Source organism: Carcharodon carcharias, chromosome 21, assembly GCF_017639515.1.
Source record: "Carcharodon carcharias isolate sCarCar2 chromosome 21, sCarCar2.pri, whole genome shotgun sequence".
Classification (NCBI taxonomy): Eukaryota; Metazoa; Chordata; class Chondrichthyes; order Lamniformes; family Lamnidae; genus Carcharodon; species Carcharodon carcharias.
Window position 1 is genome coordinate 26,010,493 of NC_054487.1, and position 18,957 is coordinate 26,029,449.

The 18,957-nt window shown below is 45.2% G+C and overlaps 1 protein-coding gene across 2 annotated transcripts in view; it reads right to left on the reverse strand.

Moving 5' to 3' along the window:
* The window catches only part of zgc:136858 (uncharacterized protein LOC678543 homolog), a 101,145-nt gene that overhangs the window by 40,064 nt on the left and 42,124 nt on the right, over positions 1 to 18,957 (reverse strand). For both annotated transcript variants that reach the window (XR_005946485.1, XM_041216219.1), the window contains exons 12-13: positions 12,595 to 12,661; positions 191 to 285 (exon numbers count right to left, since the gene is read on the reverse strand). Coding sequence is in view for 1 of the 2 variants with exons in the window: in XM_041216219.1 (XP_041072153.1) it covers positions 191 to 285; positions 12,595 to 12,661 (162 nt within the window). In the remaining variant the exon portion in view is untranslated. The remainder of the gene's footprint in view (positions 1 to 190; positions 286 to 12,594; positions 12,662 to 18,957) is intronic.

The following is an 18,957-nucleotide window of genomic DNA, read 5'->3' on the forward strand; positions in this document are numbered from 1 at the left end:
GAGGACTGGGAGTGTGCCAGTTTTCTCAGCTGAGGCATGGGCAACCCAAGCAAAGGGTAAGTGGAGAAAAACACCTTTACAAACGAAGCATTTTGCATCCAAAAAGCACCCCAGGACAGTAATACACTTTTCATGGTGCAGTTAGATAAGAATGTCTGCTCTGAGCTAAACACACAGCATAATGGCCTACCATATGACTGCAAAAGCGAAGAACTGCGTCTCCATTTGCATCCTTTCCGATGGCGGAGATGAAAAGTGGATTCAACCCTAGGCGACTTAGGCAGTCTGAAAAAATTATAGACGTGCAAATACTGGTAAATGTGCAATAAACTCTCCCTGTTCCCAACCCTGTGGCCTAGTTGGCGAATGAGACAGGTCATAGTCTGGGTCTGCAAAAGCGCTTAAAGGGACTGGTCAAGTTATGTTGATAGTAAATGCACTGAATTGGCAGTTTCGCACGACTAATCTTGTGTGTCCTTTAAATGTTTACAAACTGTCCTCAAGGAGAAAAAGTGTCAAAACTAGAAAAATGCTCTGACTGAAAAACTGGAGTAAACCATGAATCTAACATGCGGAGATTTTCATTATGGCGATTCATGACAGACTACTAATATTAAAGTTAGCATAAGCTCATGTTTCTTTCAAAGAAAAAACTTAATATAAATGTAAAACGTGTTAGTTATATGATTTTTTTGTTGTAACGCAGGTGGCGCAGGCCAATGAACCAATCAAACCCCTTGGCCTATCAACCCTGATATCTGCCATTTCTTAATCTCAGTGTTGCTTGTGATTATTGCTGTACCAGAATAAAATAACACACTTATCAATGGAAAAATCAGGTTTTATGTATCAAACTAAGTAATTTCAAATTTCTTATTGGCTCTATCATAGAAATACAAATACTTGCCCCATTGAAACACTAAAATCAGGCTACTGAAGGATAAAATGTGGGTTCATAAAGTAAATGCTCATGGTGAACACCTGATCTCACTGTTAATATCAAGCAAGGAGTGAAGTGGAGCATTGACTGGGGATTTCAACAGAAAATAAAGGAAATCTGAAGGGCCAGTCACCTCTGGGCACCTTTCATGAGCTTTAATCAATGGCTGATAAGTGGTAATGGGAGAATGGTGGGTATAGGTCCAGCAAATCCTCATATTAAGGTGTGTACTGCAGGGAGAAAATGGAATAAAGTAACTTATATAAAAAATACACAGAACATAAAGATAGTTATTCTATTTGAGTCATCTCAGCCCAGTCAATAGCACCCCCAAGTCTGAATCAGATTTGACCCCACTAGGAATTTGAACACATAATCTAGGCAGACATTACAGTGCAGTACTGAGGGAGTGCTGTAATGTTAGAGATGCTGTCTTTCAGGTAAGACGTTAAACCTAGGATCCATTTGCCTGGTCAGATACATATAAAAGAAATAGGAAGATAGTGAGGGTCGATGTGTGGCTTAAAGCATGATGCAGGAGGGAGCGCTTCAGGTTCCTGGGGCATTGGGAGCAGTTTTGAGGCAGAAAGCACTTTTTCAAAAGGGACGGGTTGCACCTCAACAGGACTGGCTCCGATGTCCTCACAGAGAGGTTCACAAGTGTGCTAAGGAGGGTTCAAACTAAATTCATAGGGGGATGGCCACCAACATATAGAAATACAAAAGAGGAATAAAGTACATAAAGTTAGAACATTGGCAGTGCTGGAAAAGGGAATAGTTCCATATTAGATAAGAGTAGACTACAAGGAAATTGTAAGTTTGCAAATAGGGTACAGAGTACAGAGGAAGTAATAATGTCTAAATTAGAGTTACTGTGCGTGTATATGAACATGCGGAGTGTGGTAAATAAGATGAGTTATAGATACAGGTTGCCATGTCGAAATATGATGTTGTGGCTATAACAGAGACCCAGCTCAAAGAAAGGCAAGACTGGGTATTAAACATTCCGGGATACAAGGTGTTCAGGAAAGACAGAAAAGGAAGGAAAGGGGGAGGGGTGGTGGTATTGATTAAGGATAACATTGCAGTGCTGGAGAAAGAGGATGTCCTGGGGTTGGGGGCAGGGGGATGGGGTAGTGGTGGTCAAGGACTGAATCTATTTTATCACGATAGTGGATTACAGCCCCAAATTACTTTTGGGGGTATTGAACTTTTAAGGAAGACTTGTTTTTTTAAAAAAGACATACAAGCAAATACAACTGAGCAAGAGATGGCTAAGAATGTAAAGAACTACCTTCTTGAAAATTCCTATGTGGATTATACTTGACCGACTAACCCATGGGATGTCGCACCTCAAAAGGTGTCAAGGCCTACTTCAGACAGAGACACTTGAAAGGAAGAGATGAAATGCAAAAGACTGAAATTTAATCTCCTGTGGTTGCGGAGACAATGGAGACTGATTACCATCTCAGCAGAAACCATCTCCTGTTGAAATATAGCTCAGAATGTGGATATGATCTAAGTTGAAAGCAAACAGACTCTGGGTGAAAGACATGTTTGTTTTTTTCCCTTCCAGCAATACACAATGAAATGAGTTAAAAAGCTAGCTGCAGACCTGATCTGTGTGTTCTAGTTCTGGTGTGCTAGTCAGAGTCACAGCAGAAGATCAACTAGGAACCCCTTTGTAGCTTGCAGGCAAAGGCTCTCACTTTCTCTGTTGCTGGAGGCAAGTCAGCAAAGCAAAAAGGAAATAGGACTGCTTCTTCAGCCAACCTGCAGAACCAAATTTCTCCAAACCAACTGCTGAACTGTCAAAGTCAACTCTACCAGAATCACCCAACTTAAAGGCTGCAATGTTTTGCCATCAACTCCTTATGGACAAGCCAAAGACTGATGCATATATTTTTATTTGGATTCAACTTCTCATTTCTGATCTGTGTGTATGTGTGTTTTATTGCATTTTTATTATTTTTTCTTGAGTTTTAGTAACTAATAAACTTACTCTTTCTTTGACTCAAGAAAGCTGGTGAAATTGGCTCCTTTTAAAACATAAATACATTTGGATTGTTAAAAGGTATTTATGGGGGAAGGGTACCTTTTAAATTAACCTTGTTGTGACCAACCGAGGGAGTTGAAAAAAAAGGGAGCCAGCTCATTCCTCCTCACCCGGGAGCATATCAAAATTGGGGTCCTGTTTGGGAAGTTAACTAAATGGGGGACCTCGTCCAGGGACTGGTCGTAACAATTTGTCTGGAGCTCAAGAAAACAAAGGTGTAAATGCATTGCTTGATTTAGTCTATAGGTCACCCAACCAGTGGGAAAGATGCAGAGGAACAAATATGCAACAAAATTATAGAGAGGGGCAAGACCTATACAGTAGGGATAATGGAGGACTTTAATTATCTGAATATAGATTTGATAGTAGCAGTGCAAAAGACAGAGAGAGGCAAGTGTTCCTAAAGTCTGTTCAGGAAAATTTCTTACAGCTATATATTTCCAGTCCAAGGGAGGCACTGCTAGAGCTGGTTCTTGGGAATCCGGCGGGCAAGAGGATCAAGTGTCAAGAGGAGAATATTTGGAGACAGTGATCATTGTATCATAGGGTTTAAGTTGGCTATGGAAAAGGACAAAGAACAATTCAAAGTAAGAATAACTATATGGGGGAAAGCCAACTTTAATGGGGTGAGAATGGTGCCACTAGGTCTGGGAGGGCATCCATTGCCAGTGGCTCTGAAAGAAGCGGCCGTACTCAAGTCTTACACCAGTGACTCCTTCCAGGGCTTCACTGGGGACTTCTCAAGATTCTATGCACAAATGCATGAGGTCACAAACACCCCTTTTACCAAGGCCCACAATTGTGTCAACTTTGACAGAGACCCAGCAAGCCAGGACACCAGAGCACTGGGCTTTGCTGAGAATGCTGGACTCCCACAGGTGCAGGGTGCCATTGACTGCACCTGTGGCTATAGAAACTCCCTGGAAACAGGCACTCCAATCCATAAACAGGAAAGGCTACCACTCGCTCAATGTGTAGCTGGTCTGCGACCATAAGAAACTTACCAAGTGGGTTTGCGCCAGATGCCCAGGAAGCTGATGACACCCATGTGGCGGCCACAGAATCCTGCAGAGAGAAGATAAAGTGATGCTCACACCGCTACCCGAGCATTGGTGGAGCACACCACAGGCGTCTTAAAGGTGCAATTGCGATGGCTGAACAGATCTGGCGGAACACTACAGAACAGTCCCCAGAGGGTCTCATGGATCATCGTGGATTGCTGCGCACTGCACAACCTGGTGCTGCAAAGACGGGAGGACTTTCCGATACCGATATGGAGAGGCTGCACATCCCCTCTGATAAGGAAGACATAAAAGGGGATGAGGGCATTGAGTTCGAGGAAGCTGAGGCTATAGGGGAAGAGGCCATAGCGTGGGCTAGGTGAGATAGGCATGCATGTGAGGCCCTCATTGCCACTAGATGCCATGAGGAGGATGACATATACAGTGAGTACCTTCTTGGACAAGTGCCCTCCATCATGGGTGAACATTATCATCAGCGTTGCTATTCCTCTCATTTCACCCATGCACTTCACTCCGAGAGTGAATAGTTACACATCAGACTCACACTGTCCTGATCCTTTGAAGGATGGTGAAGCCTCAGGAGCATGTGTCCTTGCTGAGATGGGGTGCTAACTGGAGGAGGGAGTCTCAGACATCAGAAATTGCAGCCTCTCCAAGCGTATCTCCAGCTTCCCAGTCACAATGGCAGCCTACAAGAGCCAGGAGCTGTTCCACTATCCTCAGTGGACTCCTAGCTGAATGCCTTCAATCTGACAAAGCTCCTCAAGGAGATACATCTCCAGCAATAGGACAATGCATTCTGTGTAACCTCGATGGTGAAACTGATAGATGACACTTGGGCCAAGGCACTGGAGGACATTCCGCAGGTGTGCATCTAATCAGAGATGACTCAATCCTCTGTGTCACCATCTTCTCCACCATGTTCACTTCCAGCACTCTCAGTTAGGGACACTGGCCTGCTTTTATCCTCATCTTACCATGTGTGCGGAACATCTGAAGATGACGATGTTCAACCACTTCCGCACCGGACATTAAAATGCCTCCTCCCTAAGACACACATGGTCAGCCCTGGTCCTTGCAAACTCCAAAATGCTCAGACACCATGAGGCCCTTAAGGTGATGAGTCGTTGCTAATAAAGAGCAGACTTCAGCTTCTGTGCATCCTCACTCCTATCCCATTGCTCCCTTCGACATTGTCTAAAACCACGATGTGTGCTTCCAGAGCATGCTCAAAGGCTCTATTGATCACCAAACATCACTATTTGCAATTAGTATCATACGTCTCAGTAAGGGTTTAGTTGATGGGATGCACAGCGCTACATCCCAACATTATGACAAGAGCCTTGTGGCCACAATCCAGACATTTGCAGGTTCAGAAATGATCAAGGTTGTAGGTTTGAGCGCCAGGGCAATAATGTGGCTGAGGGGGAGCAGAGCTTCAGCACCTTGAGGTGACAAGGTCCTCCCACTTATTGGTCAGCTTAGCAGACGTACCCTTGGAAAGTTGGAAACGTGGTTGACAGACAGAAGCACACACGAGCTCGGAGTATGGACTCATAGCATGAAAATGCTGCTGGATGACAGAGAGCACATGGAGTTGCACGATATATAACCCTTCTCCATTTGGTAAACAGATCTCTGTTGTATTCTACACCTTCACCTTTCAAGAATGCTGACGAGATAGAAGAACACCTCTGCCTCAATCTTACACAGCCAAGAATAAACATGACATAACCCTGCAAAGCATGTGGGCCAGCATTTATTGCCCTTGAGAAGGTGGTGGTGAGCTGCCTTCTTGAACTGCTGCAGTCTATGTGGTGTAGGTACACCCACAGTGCTGTTAGGAAGGGAGTTCCAGGATTTTGACCCAGTGACAGCGAAGGAACAGCGATATATTTCCAAGTCAGGCTGGTGAGTGACTTGGAGGGGAACTTCTAGGTGGTGGTATTCCCATCTATTTGATGCCCTTGTCCTTCTAGATGGTAGTGGTCGTGGGTTTGGAAGGTGCTGTCGAAGGAGCCTTGGTGAATTTCGGCAGTGCAGCTTGCAGATGTTACACACTGCTGCTATGTGTCGGCGGTGGAGAGAGTGAATATTTGTTGATCTGGTGCCAATCTAGCGGGCTTCTTTGTCCTGGACGGTGTCAAGCATCTTGAGTGTTTTTGGAGCTGCACTCATTCAGGCAAGTGGGGAGTATTTCAGCACACTCCTGACTTGTGCCTTGTAGATGGTGGACAGGCTTTGGGGAGTCAGGAGGTGAAATGAGGCCAGGATCTGAGTGGCCTTGGTGGAACCCAAACTGGGCATCATGAACAGCAAGTGCTGCTTGCTATTACTGTTGATGACCCCTTCCATTACTTTACTAATAATGGAGAGTAGACTGATGGGGCATTAATTGGCCGGGTTGGATTTGTCCTGCTTTTTGTGTTCAGGACATACCTGGGCAATTTACCACATAGCTGGGCAGATGCCAGTGTTGTAGCTGTACTGGAACAGCTTGGCTAGGGGCACAGCAAGTTCTGGAGCACAAGTCTTCAGTACTATTGCTGGAATATTGTCAGGGCCCATAGCCTCTGCAGTATCCAATGCCTTCAGCCATTTCTTGATATCATGTGTAGTGAATCGAATTGGTTGAAGACTGGCATCTGTCATGCTGGGAACCTCTGGAGGAGGCCGAGATGGATCATCCACTTGGCACTTCTGGTTGAAGATTGTGGCTAATGCTTCAGCCTTATCTTTTGCACTGTGCTGTGCTCTTCCATCATTGAGGATGAGGATATTTGTGGAGCCTCCTCCTCCACTGAGTTGTTTAATTGTCCACCACCATTCACGACTGGATGTGGCAGGACTGCAGAGCTTAGATCTGATCTGTTGGTTGTGGGATCACTTAACTCTATCTATCACTTGCTGCTTATGCTGTTTGGCACACAAGTAGTCCTGTGTTATAGCTTCACCAGGTTGACACCACATTTTTAGATATGCCTGGTGCTGCTCCTGGTATGCCTTCCTGCAATCTTCATTGAACCAAGATTGATCCCCTGGCTTGATGGTAATGGTAGACTGGGGGATATGCTGGGCCATGAGATTACAGATTATGTTTGAGTACAATTCTGCTGCTGCTGATGGCCCACAGCGCCTCATGGATGCCCAGTCTTGAGTTGCTAGATCTGCTTGAAATTTATCCCATTTAGCACGGTGGTAGTGCCAGACAACACGATGGAGGGTATCTTCAATGAGAAGGCAGGACTTTGTTTCCACAACGACTGAGCGGTGGTCACTCCCACCGATGCTATTATGGACAGATGCATCTGCGCAGGCAGGTTGGTGAGGATGGGGTCAAGTACGTGTTTCCCTCTTATTGGTTCCCTCACCACCTGCTGCAGACCCAGACTCGCAGCTGTGCCCTTTAGGACTCGGCCAGCTCGGTCAGTAGTGGTGCTTCCGAGCCACTCTTGGTGATGGACATTGAAGTCCCTCAGCCAGAGTACACTCTGCACCCTTGCCACCTTCAGTGTTTCCTCCAAGTGGAGCACTGATTCATCTGCTGAGGGAGGGTGGTAAGTGGTAATCAGCAGGAGGTTTCCTTGCCCATTTTAACCTGACGCCATGAGACTTCATGGGGTCCAGAGTCGATGTTGAGGACTCCCAGGACAACTCCCTCCCGACTGCATACCACTGTGCCGCCACCTCTGCTGGGTCTATCCTGCCGGTGGAACAGGACATACCGACATCTACAACGTAGGTGGAGGCAGCCTTCTGACTGCTGCACCCTGTTGTCTGTCATGACTTTTGCAAGTGTCCTCTGGAGAGCCAAGACCTGGAGGGCCCCAGCCTGCTTTGGGTGTCCTGCTCTGGGGCAGCTGGACCCACCTTGGCCTGCAGAGCTGGAGGTGATGGGGTCACAGGAAGGGGGAATTGGGATCGCCCGGAGATTCCCAGAGTCACCTGGGTGGATGGCACTGGGGTGTCCATCTGCTGGTCCTCCTTCCTATGGGTGCCTGAAGGCCCCTGGCTGACTCCTCGAGGAGAAGGAGCAGCTGGAGAGAGATCTGGGTGCTCCAGCCTCTCTCGCGCAGTCACTGACGGATGCCACCAATGGCTACAGTGATGGAGTGCTGCTCCTGCAGCACCGATGTCCTGGACCAAGGTCTACATGGCGGTTGCCATCCTACCAGTATTGACCTTGGCTGAGTTGACATGCCAGCGCTATCACCTCAGACCGAACGTAGACTCCTCCATCGTCTGTTGCAATCTGAGGAATGCAGCTGACATCCCTTTCTGATGTTCCTGTGATTGTCACTGCAGCTCCACAACTGACTTAGGACCGAGTCCGGAGACTCTCACCTGACTCGGACTCCACAAATTCCTGGCCTCCAACAGTCCTCCGAGTGCTGGTGGCCTCAGATGTCCCTGCCTCTGCCTGCCGTGGACCAGAAAGTATGCTGCACTCACCAGATTGTGACCCCGAGACTGCTCTAGAACTAGGTCCCATCAAGGTGAGTGTCTGCACTGCTGGAGGATGTGGGTGAGTGTTGTGACAAGCCTTCAACACCTCATCTGAGGTGTCATTGGGGCTCAAACTAAGGGCCTGGTTGATTGGGGGCTTTGGGTGCTTGGCAGAGGTTCCTATGAAAGAAAGTAGAAATAATTACATGGCAGCCAATTCCAAAACAGGACAATGCACTCACAGTCGGGTTGTCTGAGGGATGAGTTGGTGCAAGATTTCCACGTGGGTGTGCGCCGCCGAGCTCACCATTGCCGCAGGCATGGCCCATGTCTTCTCCAGCCAGTTCAAGGGTTTTGTTCTCGAAGGCAGTGAGGACCTTGAGTTCTGGCACTCCATCCCCCTGGGCTGGGACCTCTCCCTGCAATTATGTGTGAGCTTGTCCTGCATAAAGACAGATGGAGAGTGAGAGCAGGATGCAGATGAGAAGGACGCCTGGCATGTGTGGGTGGTGAGAGAGCCATGGACAGGATGAGGACGTAAGCTCCGGAGATGAGCCCAGATTTAGATGTGAAGGTTTGTGTGAGAGAGTGAGGGGTGATGTCCCTTAGGCTGGCAGTGAGTGAGATGCCAGTAAATGTGTGATGGGCTTGTGAGTATGAGAGTTGAGATTGATGAGATGAGTGATTTACCTTGGCGACACGGATGAGATCATTCATCCTCTTTCTGCACTGAGTGCCTGACCTCTTCTGTGCTGCACTGGCACTGACCACCGCTGCCACCGCCTGGCAAGCTGGAGTGGTGAGGTTGGTGGACCTCGTCTGGCCATCATGGGGGTAGAGCACATGGTGGCGGGCCTCGACTGCACCCAGCAGACATTCCAGTGGGGTGTCATTAAATTTTGTGGAGCAGTCCTGGGCTGCAGACATTAAAAAAGTTGTGCACGGGTGTCATTTAGATATGGTGCCCAGAGTGAGGAAGCAGTAACAAAAACAAAAATAAAAATACCTGGAAAAACTCAGCAGGTCTGACAGCATCTGCGGAGAGGAACACAGTTAACATTTCGAGGCCGTATGACTCTTCAACAGAACTAAGGAAAAATAGAAGAGAGGTGAAATATAAGCTGGTTTAAGTTGGGTGGGGGGGCAACAGCTACAGCTGGATAGAGGGCCAGTGATAGGTGGAGATTGCCAAAAGATGTCATAGACAAAAGGACAAAGAGGTGTTGATATTAGCTACGAAATGTGCTAATAGGCGACATTAAGGGTAGAAAGCAGGACAAGCAAGATACAGAGAGCCCTAGTGGGGGTGGGGTGGGGGGAAGGGATCGAAATAGGCTAAAAGTTAGAGATAAAACAATGGATGGAAATACATCTAAAAATAATGGAAATAGGTGGGAAAAGAAATATATACATATAAATTATTGGAAAAAAGGGGGATTGGAAAGGGGGTGGGGATGGAGGAGAGAGTTCATGATCTAAAATTGTTGAACTCAATATTCAGTCCAGAAGGCTGTAAAGTGCCTAGTCGGAAGATGAGGTGCTGTTCCTCCAGTTTGCGTTGAGCTTCACTGGAACATTGTAGCAGGCCAAGGACGGACATGTGGGCATGAGAGCAGGGTGGAGTGTTAAAATGGCAAGCGACAGGGAGGTCTGGGTCATGCTTGCGGACAGACCGAAGGTGTTCCACAAAGCAGTCACCCAGTCTGCGTTTGGTCTCTCCAATGTAGAAGAAGCTGCATTGGGAGTAACGAATGCAGTAGACTAAGTTGAAGGAAATGCAAGTGAAATGCTGCTTCACTTGAAAGGAGTGTTTAGGCCCTTGGACGGTGAGGAGGGGGGAAGTAAAGGGGCAGGTGTTGCACCTTCTGCGGTTGCATGGGAAGGTGCCATGGGAGGGGATTGAGGTGTAAGGGTGTTGGAGGAGTGGACCAGTGTGTCCCAGAGGGAATGATCCCTGCGGAATGCTGCTGGGGGGATGAAGGGAAGATGTGTTTGGTGGTGGCATCGTGCTGGAGTTGGCGGAAATGGCAGAGGATGATCCTTTGAATGCGGAGGCTGATGCAGTGATAATTGGTTCTGGGAGGGAGAGGAAGGTGTGAGGGCGGATGCGCGGGAGATGGGCCGTCCACAGTTGAGGGCCCTGTCAACCACCGTGGGTGGAAAACCTCGGTTAAGAAAGAAGGAGGACGTGTCAGAGGAACTGTTTTTGAAAGTGGCATCATCAGAACAGATGCGACGGAGGCAAAGGAACTGAACGAATGGGATGGAGTCCTTACAGGAAGCGGGGTGTGGAAGTAGTAAGCTCACAGGGGGATGGGCGAATCAGAGCCTGCCTGCCCGCGATCTGGCATGTTTCTCATGCGTGCATAATTAATGTGGTGGGAAGCGAATTAACAGCATGAAAATCTGCCATTGTGGCCGGCGGGGGGGGTAAAACACCGTTTTTCATGCTTGCCATTGCACTTAGTGCACTAAGGAGAAAGTCCACCCTTAGATTCAGGGGTGGTGCCAGAGGACTGAAAAATTGCAAACATTACACCCTTGTTCAAATAAGGACGTAATGATAATCCCAGCAAGCACAGGCCAGTCAGTTTTACCTCGGCGATGAGGAAGCTTCTAGAAACGATAATTCAGGACAAAATTAGTAGTCACTTGGGCAAATGCAGGTTAATTAAGGAATGCCAATGTGGATTTGTTAAGGGAAAATTGTGTTTAACCAACTTGCTGGAGTTTTTTGAGGTAACAGAGAGGGTTGATGAGGGTAATGCTATTGATGTGATATACATAGACAAGGTATTTGATACAGTGCCACACAACAGACTTGAGCAAAGTTATAGCTCATGGAATAAAAGGGAAAGTAGCAACATGGATACAAAATTGGCTGAGTGATAGGAAACAGAGATTTGTGGTTAATGGGTGTTTTTTGGGCTGGAGGAAGGTTTGTAGTGGAGTTCCACAGGGATCGATATTGGGACCTTTGCTTTCCCTGACATATATTAATGACCTAGACCTTGGTGTACAGGGCACAATTCTAAAATTTGCAGATGATACAAAACTTGGAAGCATTGTGAACTGTGAGAAGGATAGTGTAAAACTTCAAAAGGACATTAGACAAGTTGGTGGAATGTACAGAAAAGTGGCACATAATGCAAAGGAGAGCAAAGTGATTCATTTTCGTAGGAAGAATGCGGAGAGACAATATAAAATAGAGGGTACAACTCTAAAACGGGTGCAGGAGCGGAGGGAACTGGGTGTATATCTGCATAAGTCGTTGATGGTGGCAGGACAGGTTGAGAGAACAGTTAATAAAGCATTCAGTATCCTAGGCTTTATTAATAGGGACAAAGAGTACAAAAGCAAGGAAGTTTTGTTAAACCTGTATAAAACACTGGTTCAGCCTCAAATGAGTATTGCATCCAGTTCTGGGTGCCACCCTTTAGGAAAGATGTGAAACAATTAGAGTGCAGTAAAGATTCACGAGAATTTTTTCAGGGATGAGGATCTTCAGTTACATAGATAGATTGGAGAGGTATTTTCCTTGGCGAAGGGAAGGTTGAGAGGAGACTTGATAGAGGTATTCTAAATCATGAGGGGTCTGACAGAGAAAATTGGAACAGAAGGATGGAGAGAACAAGAGGGCACAGATTTAAGATCATTGGTAAAAGTAGCAATGGTGACATGAAGAAAAACTTTTTTACGCAGCCAGTGAATTGGGATTGTTATCTGAAAAGGAAGAATCTGCAGGGCTATGGGGAGGGCGTGGGCGAGTCGCACTGGGTAAATTGTTCCTATGGAGAGCTGGCACAGACCCGATGGGCTGGATGGCCTCCTACTGTGCTGTAACCATTCTGTGATTCTGTCATGGCACCATTTGAAATGCAGTATTATTTTTCTAGTGTCCTTCCTCAACTTCAAAACCAGATGACCCATGCTCAGCTCATTTGGTGTCTGTAGGAATTTCTACATCTGATGGGTGATTTTATCAAACAGTGGCAAAAATATTAACGTCTTTGATAACATTACTGCAGGAGCATAAAGAATTGATTTCCAGCTGATTGTTGCATTTCTTACATTTAATTGTTCCCTTATATCTCAATCCTAAAATACCAAGAAATGAGAAATTTCTGTACCTGCAAGGTTTCTGCCAACTCCCCCTGTTGACTGCTGTACAGTGCCATTGTTTGTGAATCCGTTGAACTACAATAACGAAACAACAAGCAGTTTACTTTGGCAGATGTCAAGTCAAAGCTTATAGTTTTTAGTTAGGTGTCAGATTTGGCTTGGTGGTAACGATGTAACCTTGGAGGCAAAAATGGGTGTGTTGGAGGCCCACTCCCCAATCTGAGCACAGAGTATTGCACTGAAGTTTCAAACTAGATTGGGGGGTGTGCTGCACTGTTTGAGATGCCATCTTTCAGATAAGTCATTCAACGAAAGGCCTACCTGCTCCTCTGTCCCATCTTCTCTCTCAGGGAGACATACAAGATCCCAAAGCAATATCCCTTTAAGAGCAGAGGAAATCTCCTAGTGAATTGAACACTACTTATCCCTCAACAAACATCACCGTAACTGGTCATTTATCTCATTGTGTTTGCCTTCATTCTGACAGTGACACATTTTCCAAGAACGCCATTGGCAGGAAATGCTTTGGGATATCCTGAGGTCATGAAAGATGCTAAATGAATGCAAGTTCTGTCTCTATTTGTTGACATAAAAGTGTAAGCAGCTCATATGTAAATGACTGTCTCTATCAGTGTGAAATTTAATTCACTGTGGCAGTAATACATGACTTGTAATGGTACAGCACAGTAATAAGACAATAGGCCCATTTCAGTGGCATAATCAAAATAAATAAATAAATCATAATAGGGTGAACAATTCTTCAAGGCACTGTTCACCAGTAAGACAGATAGCATCTGTATACATGATAAAATAGTTGATGGTGGGGGGGCAATGGACATCGAGTAGGGTTTGGATAATTTGCTACTGGAGAGGATAACAGAGAACACCAGACTTGGTCTTGGAAAGCAGGACAGTCTGTGTAAGAAATGAAGGAGTTGTAACTGGAGACTGGAATAGGCAAGATTGTTCGGGCAGACAGAGTAGGGAGCTAAGTAAGTGGTAAGTGAAGGCAAAGAGAGTTGTTCAGTTCATTACGAATTTGATGTTGAACAGCAGAATCGGCTGTACTGGTGAGGCAGCTGCTACTGCTGAGCACGTCCAGCCATTTTGCCCTGGTGGAATCAGCAGTACTGTTTTGCATCACATCTTTAACATGCAGCTACTGTGTAAATGGTTGATAACACCTGAAAACTTGGGCAGGTCCTCTGTCGAGAAAACTCTTTCCAAGGAGGGTTTTAAGGATTGTGACCTAGCTGCATCATAGCTGAGATATCAGAACACTGACAGTTCTCTATCGACTCCTTAAACAATGTGACTAGAAGGACCTCCAACAAATGATTAAACCCAAACACAAGTAATAACCCTAGAAGACAACTGTCTCTTACTACACAAAGACCTTTTGTCACTTTTGAAACCATTACTGTAAAGATGAAACAAGACTCTGTCCCTCTCTCAGCTCGATAACTGAATGAGTCTGCACTCGGCCCCTCTCAGCAAGATATCTGAATGAGTTTGTACGCTGTCCCTCTCTCAGCTCGATATCTGAGTGAGTCTGGACTGTGCCCCTCTCTCAGCTCGATATCTGAATGAGTCTGTACTCTGCCCCTCTTCAGCTCGATATCTGAGTGAATCTGTATTCTGTCCCTCTCTCGGCTCGATAACTGAGTGAGTCTGTACTCTATCCCTCTCCCAGCTCGATATCTGAGTGAATCTGTACTCTGACACTCTCAGCTCGATATCTGAGTGAGTCTGTACTCTGACGCTCTCTCAGCTCGATATCTGAGTCTGTACTCTGACGCTCTCTCAACTCGATATCTGAGTGAGTCTGTACTCTCTCCCTCTCCCAGCTTGATAACCTGAGTGAGTCTGTACTCTGTCCCTCTCTCAGCTCGATATCTGAGTGAGTCTGTACTCTGCCCCTCTCAGTTCGATATCTGAGTGAGTCTGTACTCTGCCCCTCAGTTCGATATCTGAGTGAGTCTGTACTCTGTCCCTCAGCTCGATATCTGAGTGAGTCTATACTCTGTCCCTCAGTTTGATATCTGAGTGAGTCTGTACTCTGCCCCTCAGTTTGATATCTGATTGAGTCTGTACTCTGTCCCTCAGCTCAGTATCTGAGTGAGTCTGTACTCTGTCCCTCAGCTCAGTATCTGAGTGAGTCTGTACTCTGTCCCTCAGTTCGATATCTGAGTGAGTCTGTACTCTGCCCCTCAGTTTGATATCTGATTGAGTCTGTACTCTGTCCCTCAGCTCAGTATCTGAGTGAGTCTGTACTCTGTCCCTCAGCTCAGTTTCTGAGTGAGTCTGTACTCTGTCCCTCAGCTCAGTATCTGAATGAGGCTGTACTCTGTCTCTCAGCTCGATACCTGACTGAGTCTGTCAGGTTGTTCTTTAACTAGCCAACTTATCTCTGTAATTCCATCTAATTTTTGAGTTTTCCTCCATTTCTGACGATTCCTCATGGTAGTAGTTTGGGAATTCCGTGTCCATACCTTAAGTTAAATATGTCTCATTGTCTAATGCCTTGGCACTGGTGAACACCGCCAGCACAAGTATGCTGCTCAGTGCCTCCTCATTCGCCCACAATAACACATGACAAAATTTCATCTTCATTCCTGCTGGATGCAACTCCCTGATCAGCAATCGCAACATGTGATTCTCATCAGGGAACAGGGCCACCAAGTGGCCAGAGTGATTAAATCAGAATGTTTGTGAGAGCTGGTTGTATTTCTGGTAAAAGTGGAAATGCATTTTAAAATGTGAATTGAGGATCACCAGCTCAGCTCATCCTTTGGTGATTACACTAGGTACTACAGAAAAATTCAGTATAGAGTGCAGCAGGAGTTTTCACTACATGAGCTTCCACAGGTATACAAAAAGAAAAAGAGTAGCTAAAGTGAGCCTGGGACCCTTGGAGGACACGACTGGAGAATTGATAATGGGGAATAGGGAAATGACAGATAACTTCAACATATATGTTACACGGTCTTAATGGTAGGGGACACTATAAACATTCTAAATATGCAAGGAGCTAATGGGAGAAAAGATCTTGTAACATGAGGGACAAAGTATTTGAGAAACGAATGGGACTAAAGGCAGACAAGTCGCCAGGACCTGATGGCCTGCATCCAAGAGTTTTAAAGGGAGTGTCTGCAGAGATAGTGGAGGCATTGGTCGAAATATTCCAGAACTCACTGGATTCTGGGAGGGTCCCTGCAGATTGGAAAACCACTAGTGTGATGCCCTGTTCAAGAAGGAAGGGAGACAAAAAGCAGGAAACTAAAGGCCAGTCAGCCTAACATCTGTAAATGGGAAAATGCTAGAGTCCATTATTAAGGAAGAAATAGCAGGACATTTAGAAAAGCTTAACACAATCAAACAGAGTCAACATGGTTTTGTGAAAGGGAAATCATGTTTGAAAAACTTGCTAGGTTCTTTGAGAATATAACAACAAGCAGAGTTGTTAAAGGAGAACCGGTAGATGTAATGTATTTGGATTTCTGGAAGGCATTTGATAAGGTGCCACATAAAAGGTTACTGCACAAGACCGGAGCTCACGGTATTATGGGTAATGTATTAGCATGGATTGAGGATTGGTTAACACACAGACGGAGTCGGGATTAATGGGTCTTTTTCAGGTTGGAAAGACGTAACTAGTGGAGTGCTACAAGGATTAGTTTTAGGGCCTCAATTATTTACTATCTATATTAATGACTTGGAGGAGGGAGCAGAGTGTAATGTATGCAAATTTACTGACGATACAAAAATATGTGAGAGGGCATGTTGTGATGAGGACATAAGGAATTTGCAAGGGGATATAGACAGGCTGAGTGTGGGCAAAAACTTGGCAGATGGAGTTTAATATAGGGAAGTGTGAAGTCATGAACTTTGGTAGGAAAAATCAAAAGGCAGACTATTATTTAAATGGAGAGAAACTCCAAATAGGTGCAGCACAGAGGGATCTGGGTGTTCTTGTGCATGAAACACAAAAGGGTGCAGGATAGGTGCTGCAAGTAATTAAGAAGGCACATGGAATTTTGGCCCATATTGCTAGGGGGTTGCAGTTTAAAAATAGGGAAATCTTATTACAACTGTACAGGGTGTTGGTGAGGCTGTACCTGGAGTACTGTGTACAGTTTTGGTCCCTGTATTTAAGAAAGGATATATTGGCATTGGAGGCAGTTCAAAAGAGATTCACTAGGCTGATTCCTGGGATGAAGGGGTTGACTTATCAAGAACGGCTAAACAAGTTAGGCCTTTATTCATTAGAGTTCAGAAGAATGAGGGATGATCTTATTGAAACATGCATGATTCTGAGGGGGCTTGACAGGATAATGTTGAGAAGATGTTTCCACTAGTGGGGGAATCTAGAACTCAGGGACATAGTGACAGAATAAGGGGGCACTCATTGTAAAACTGAGATGCAAAGGAATTTCTTCTCTGAGGGTAGTGAATGTCTGGAATTCTCTACCCCAGAGAGTTGTGGAGGCTAGAACACTGAAAGTATTTAAAGAGGAGGTAGTTAGATTTTCAAAATATCGGGGAGTTGAGAGCTGTGAGGAGCTGGCACAAAAAAGGAGTTGAGGCCTGGAGCAGATCAGCCATGATCTTATTGAATGATGGGGCAGGCTTGAGGGGCCAAATGGCCTACTCCTGCTCCAATTATTCATGTTCTTATGAGATATATGGTAATTTTTCTTTTGATTTTGAATTTGAATTTCTACTCAGAGGAAACACACAATGCAATATGTCAGAATCATTTATATCTTATCCAAAATGTATTGTAGCTGGGGGAAGAGGAACTCTGAGTATTTATGGTACTGAACTGCACCATGTGACCCCAATAACATTTGGTTTATTGTAAGGGAGAGGGGAAAGATGTCAAAAAGAAGTCTCTTGTCCAATTTTCCCTCAGTTCATTGGAGGTCCAGATTTGCCCTTCTTCTTCGATCAGGTTCCCAAGCCTTTGCCACTACTGAGTCAGACCTCCAGAAGCAGAAAGAAAGAGTCATGGAATATTTCCCTCCCTCTTTGTTATGAGTTAACCTACCTCCACTCAACATAGAAGACAGACAAAAAGAACTTTCATTTATATTGCATCCTTCATGACTCCAGGTCATTCCAAAAAGTTGGAATGATGTACTTCTGAAGTGATGTATTGTTATAGTGGAGAGAATGCAGCAGCCAAATTGTGCACAGCAAGGTCCCAGAAACAGCAATGAGCTAACGGCCAGGTAATCTGCTCTTAAATGTTCGTTGAGGAACATGCGTTGACTGATGTTGGAAAATATATCCTGCTCTTCTTCAAATAGTGTCATGGGATATTTCACATCCACATGAGGGCACATGGGTTTAATGTTTCCTCCAAAAGCAGACAACTCTCACAGTGTCACGCTCCTTCAGTACTCACTTCATACAAGTCCATTCCTTGCCTGAGCCCACATCCCTTTTTACTTTAGCCACCTATCAAACCTACTCTCAAACGCTAGTGTGGTTTCGATCACTAATTCCTTAATAATTAAAAAAAAATCTCTTCAATCTCCTCATGGCTTTCTCTGCTCCAGTAAGCTCCAATGAAATATTCCTAAGCATTTCAAGTTAATTAACTTAATTAAGTTTTCCATTCTTGGCATCACCTTGGTGAATCTATGCTGTACACACTCTATGGCTGGGATTTTCTGGCCCTGCCATGGTGGCACCAACCGCAGGGTATGCGGAGGTGCAGCCAAAAGTCCTGGCGGGGCTGGAAAATCTCACCCTATGCCTCGAATTTCTTTTCTATAATGGGGCATCCAAACTGTACTAAGTACTCTAATTGTGATCTGCCCAAAGTTATACTCAAATTTAGTACTTTTTTTTAATGGAGCTAAGACTTCACACTATATTTTTATAAGTATATATATATATATATATATATTTTCTCATGGCTAATTTATAAAATTTTAAAAACTGGACATGGACTTTAAAATGACTGAAGCCATGTCTGGCTGTGACTTTCAAACAAAAGGAACTTTCTGGCAGTATCAGAGAAACTGACACCTCGTTATTTCTGAAGAGACGCTAACAACTCTCTGAGCTACAGAAACCAAATCCAAAGGGAATTATACAAAGGCCATCTACATTTCTTATGTCAGGCCTAGTCAACTGAGACTAGCAGTCTGCAACTTTCCTTTCAAATTCTTAATGGTTAGTACATTAACCATTTCAGGAACCCAGACAAAGGAATATGTACCTTTTATCAAAGCCAAAGTGGAGAGGTGGGAATCATGTGATATGACCCCTCCATAGCTGGAGGAACCTGTAATATTTCCTTGTGGAGTTGCAAAGGACAGTCTGCCATTTTCCATCCAGCCAGCAGCAGCTCAGAAAAT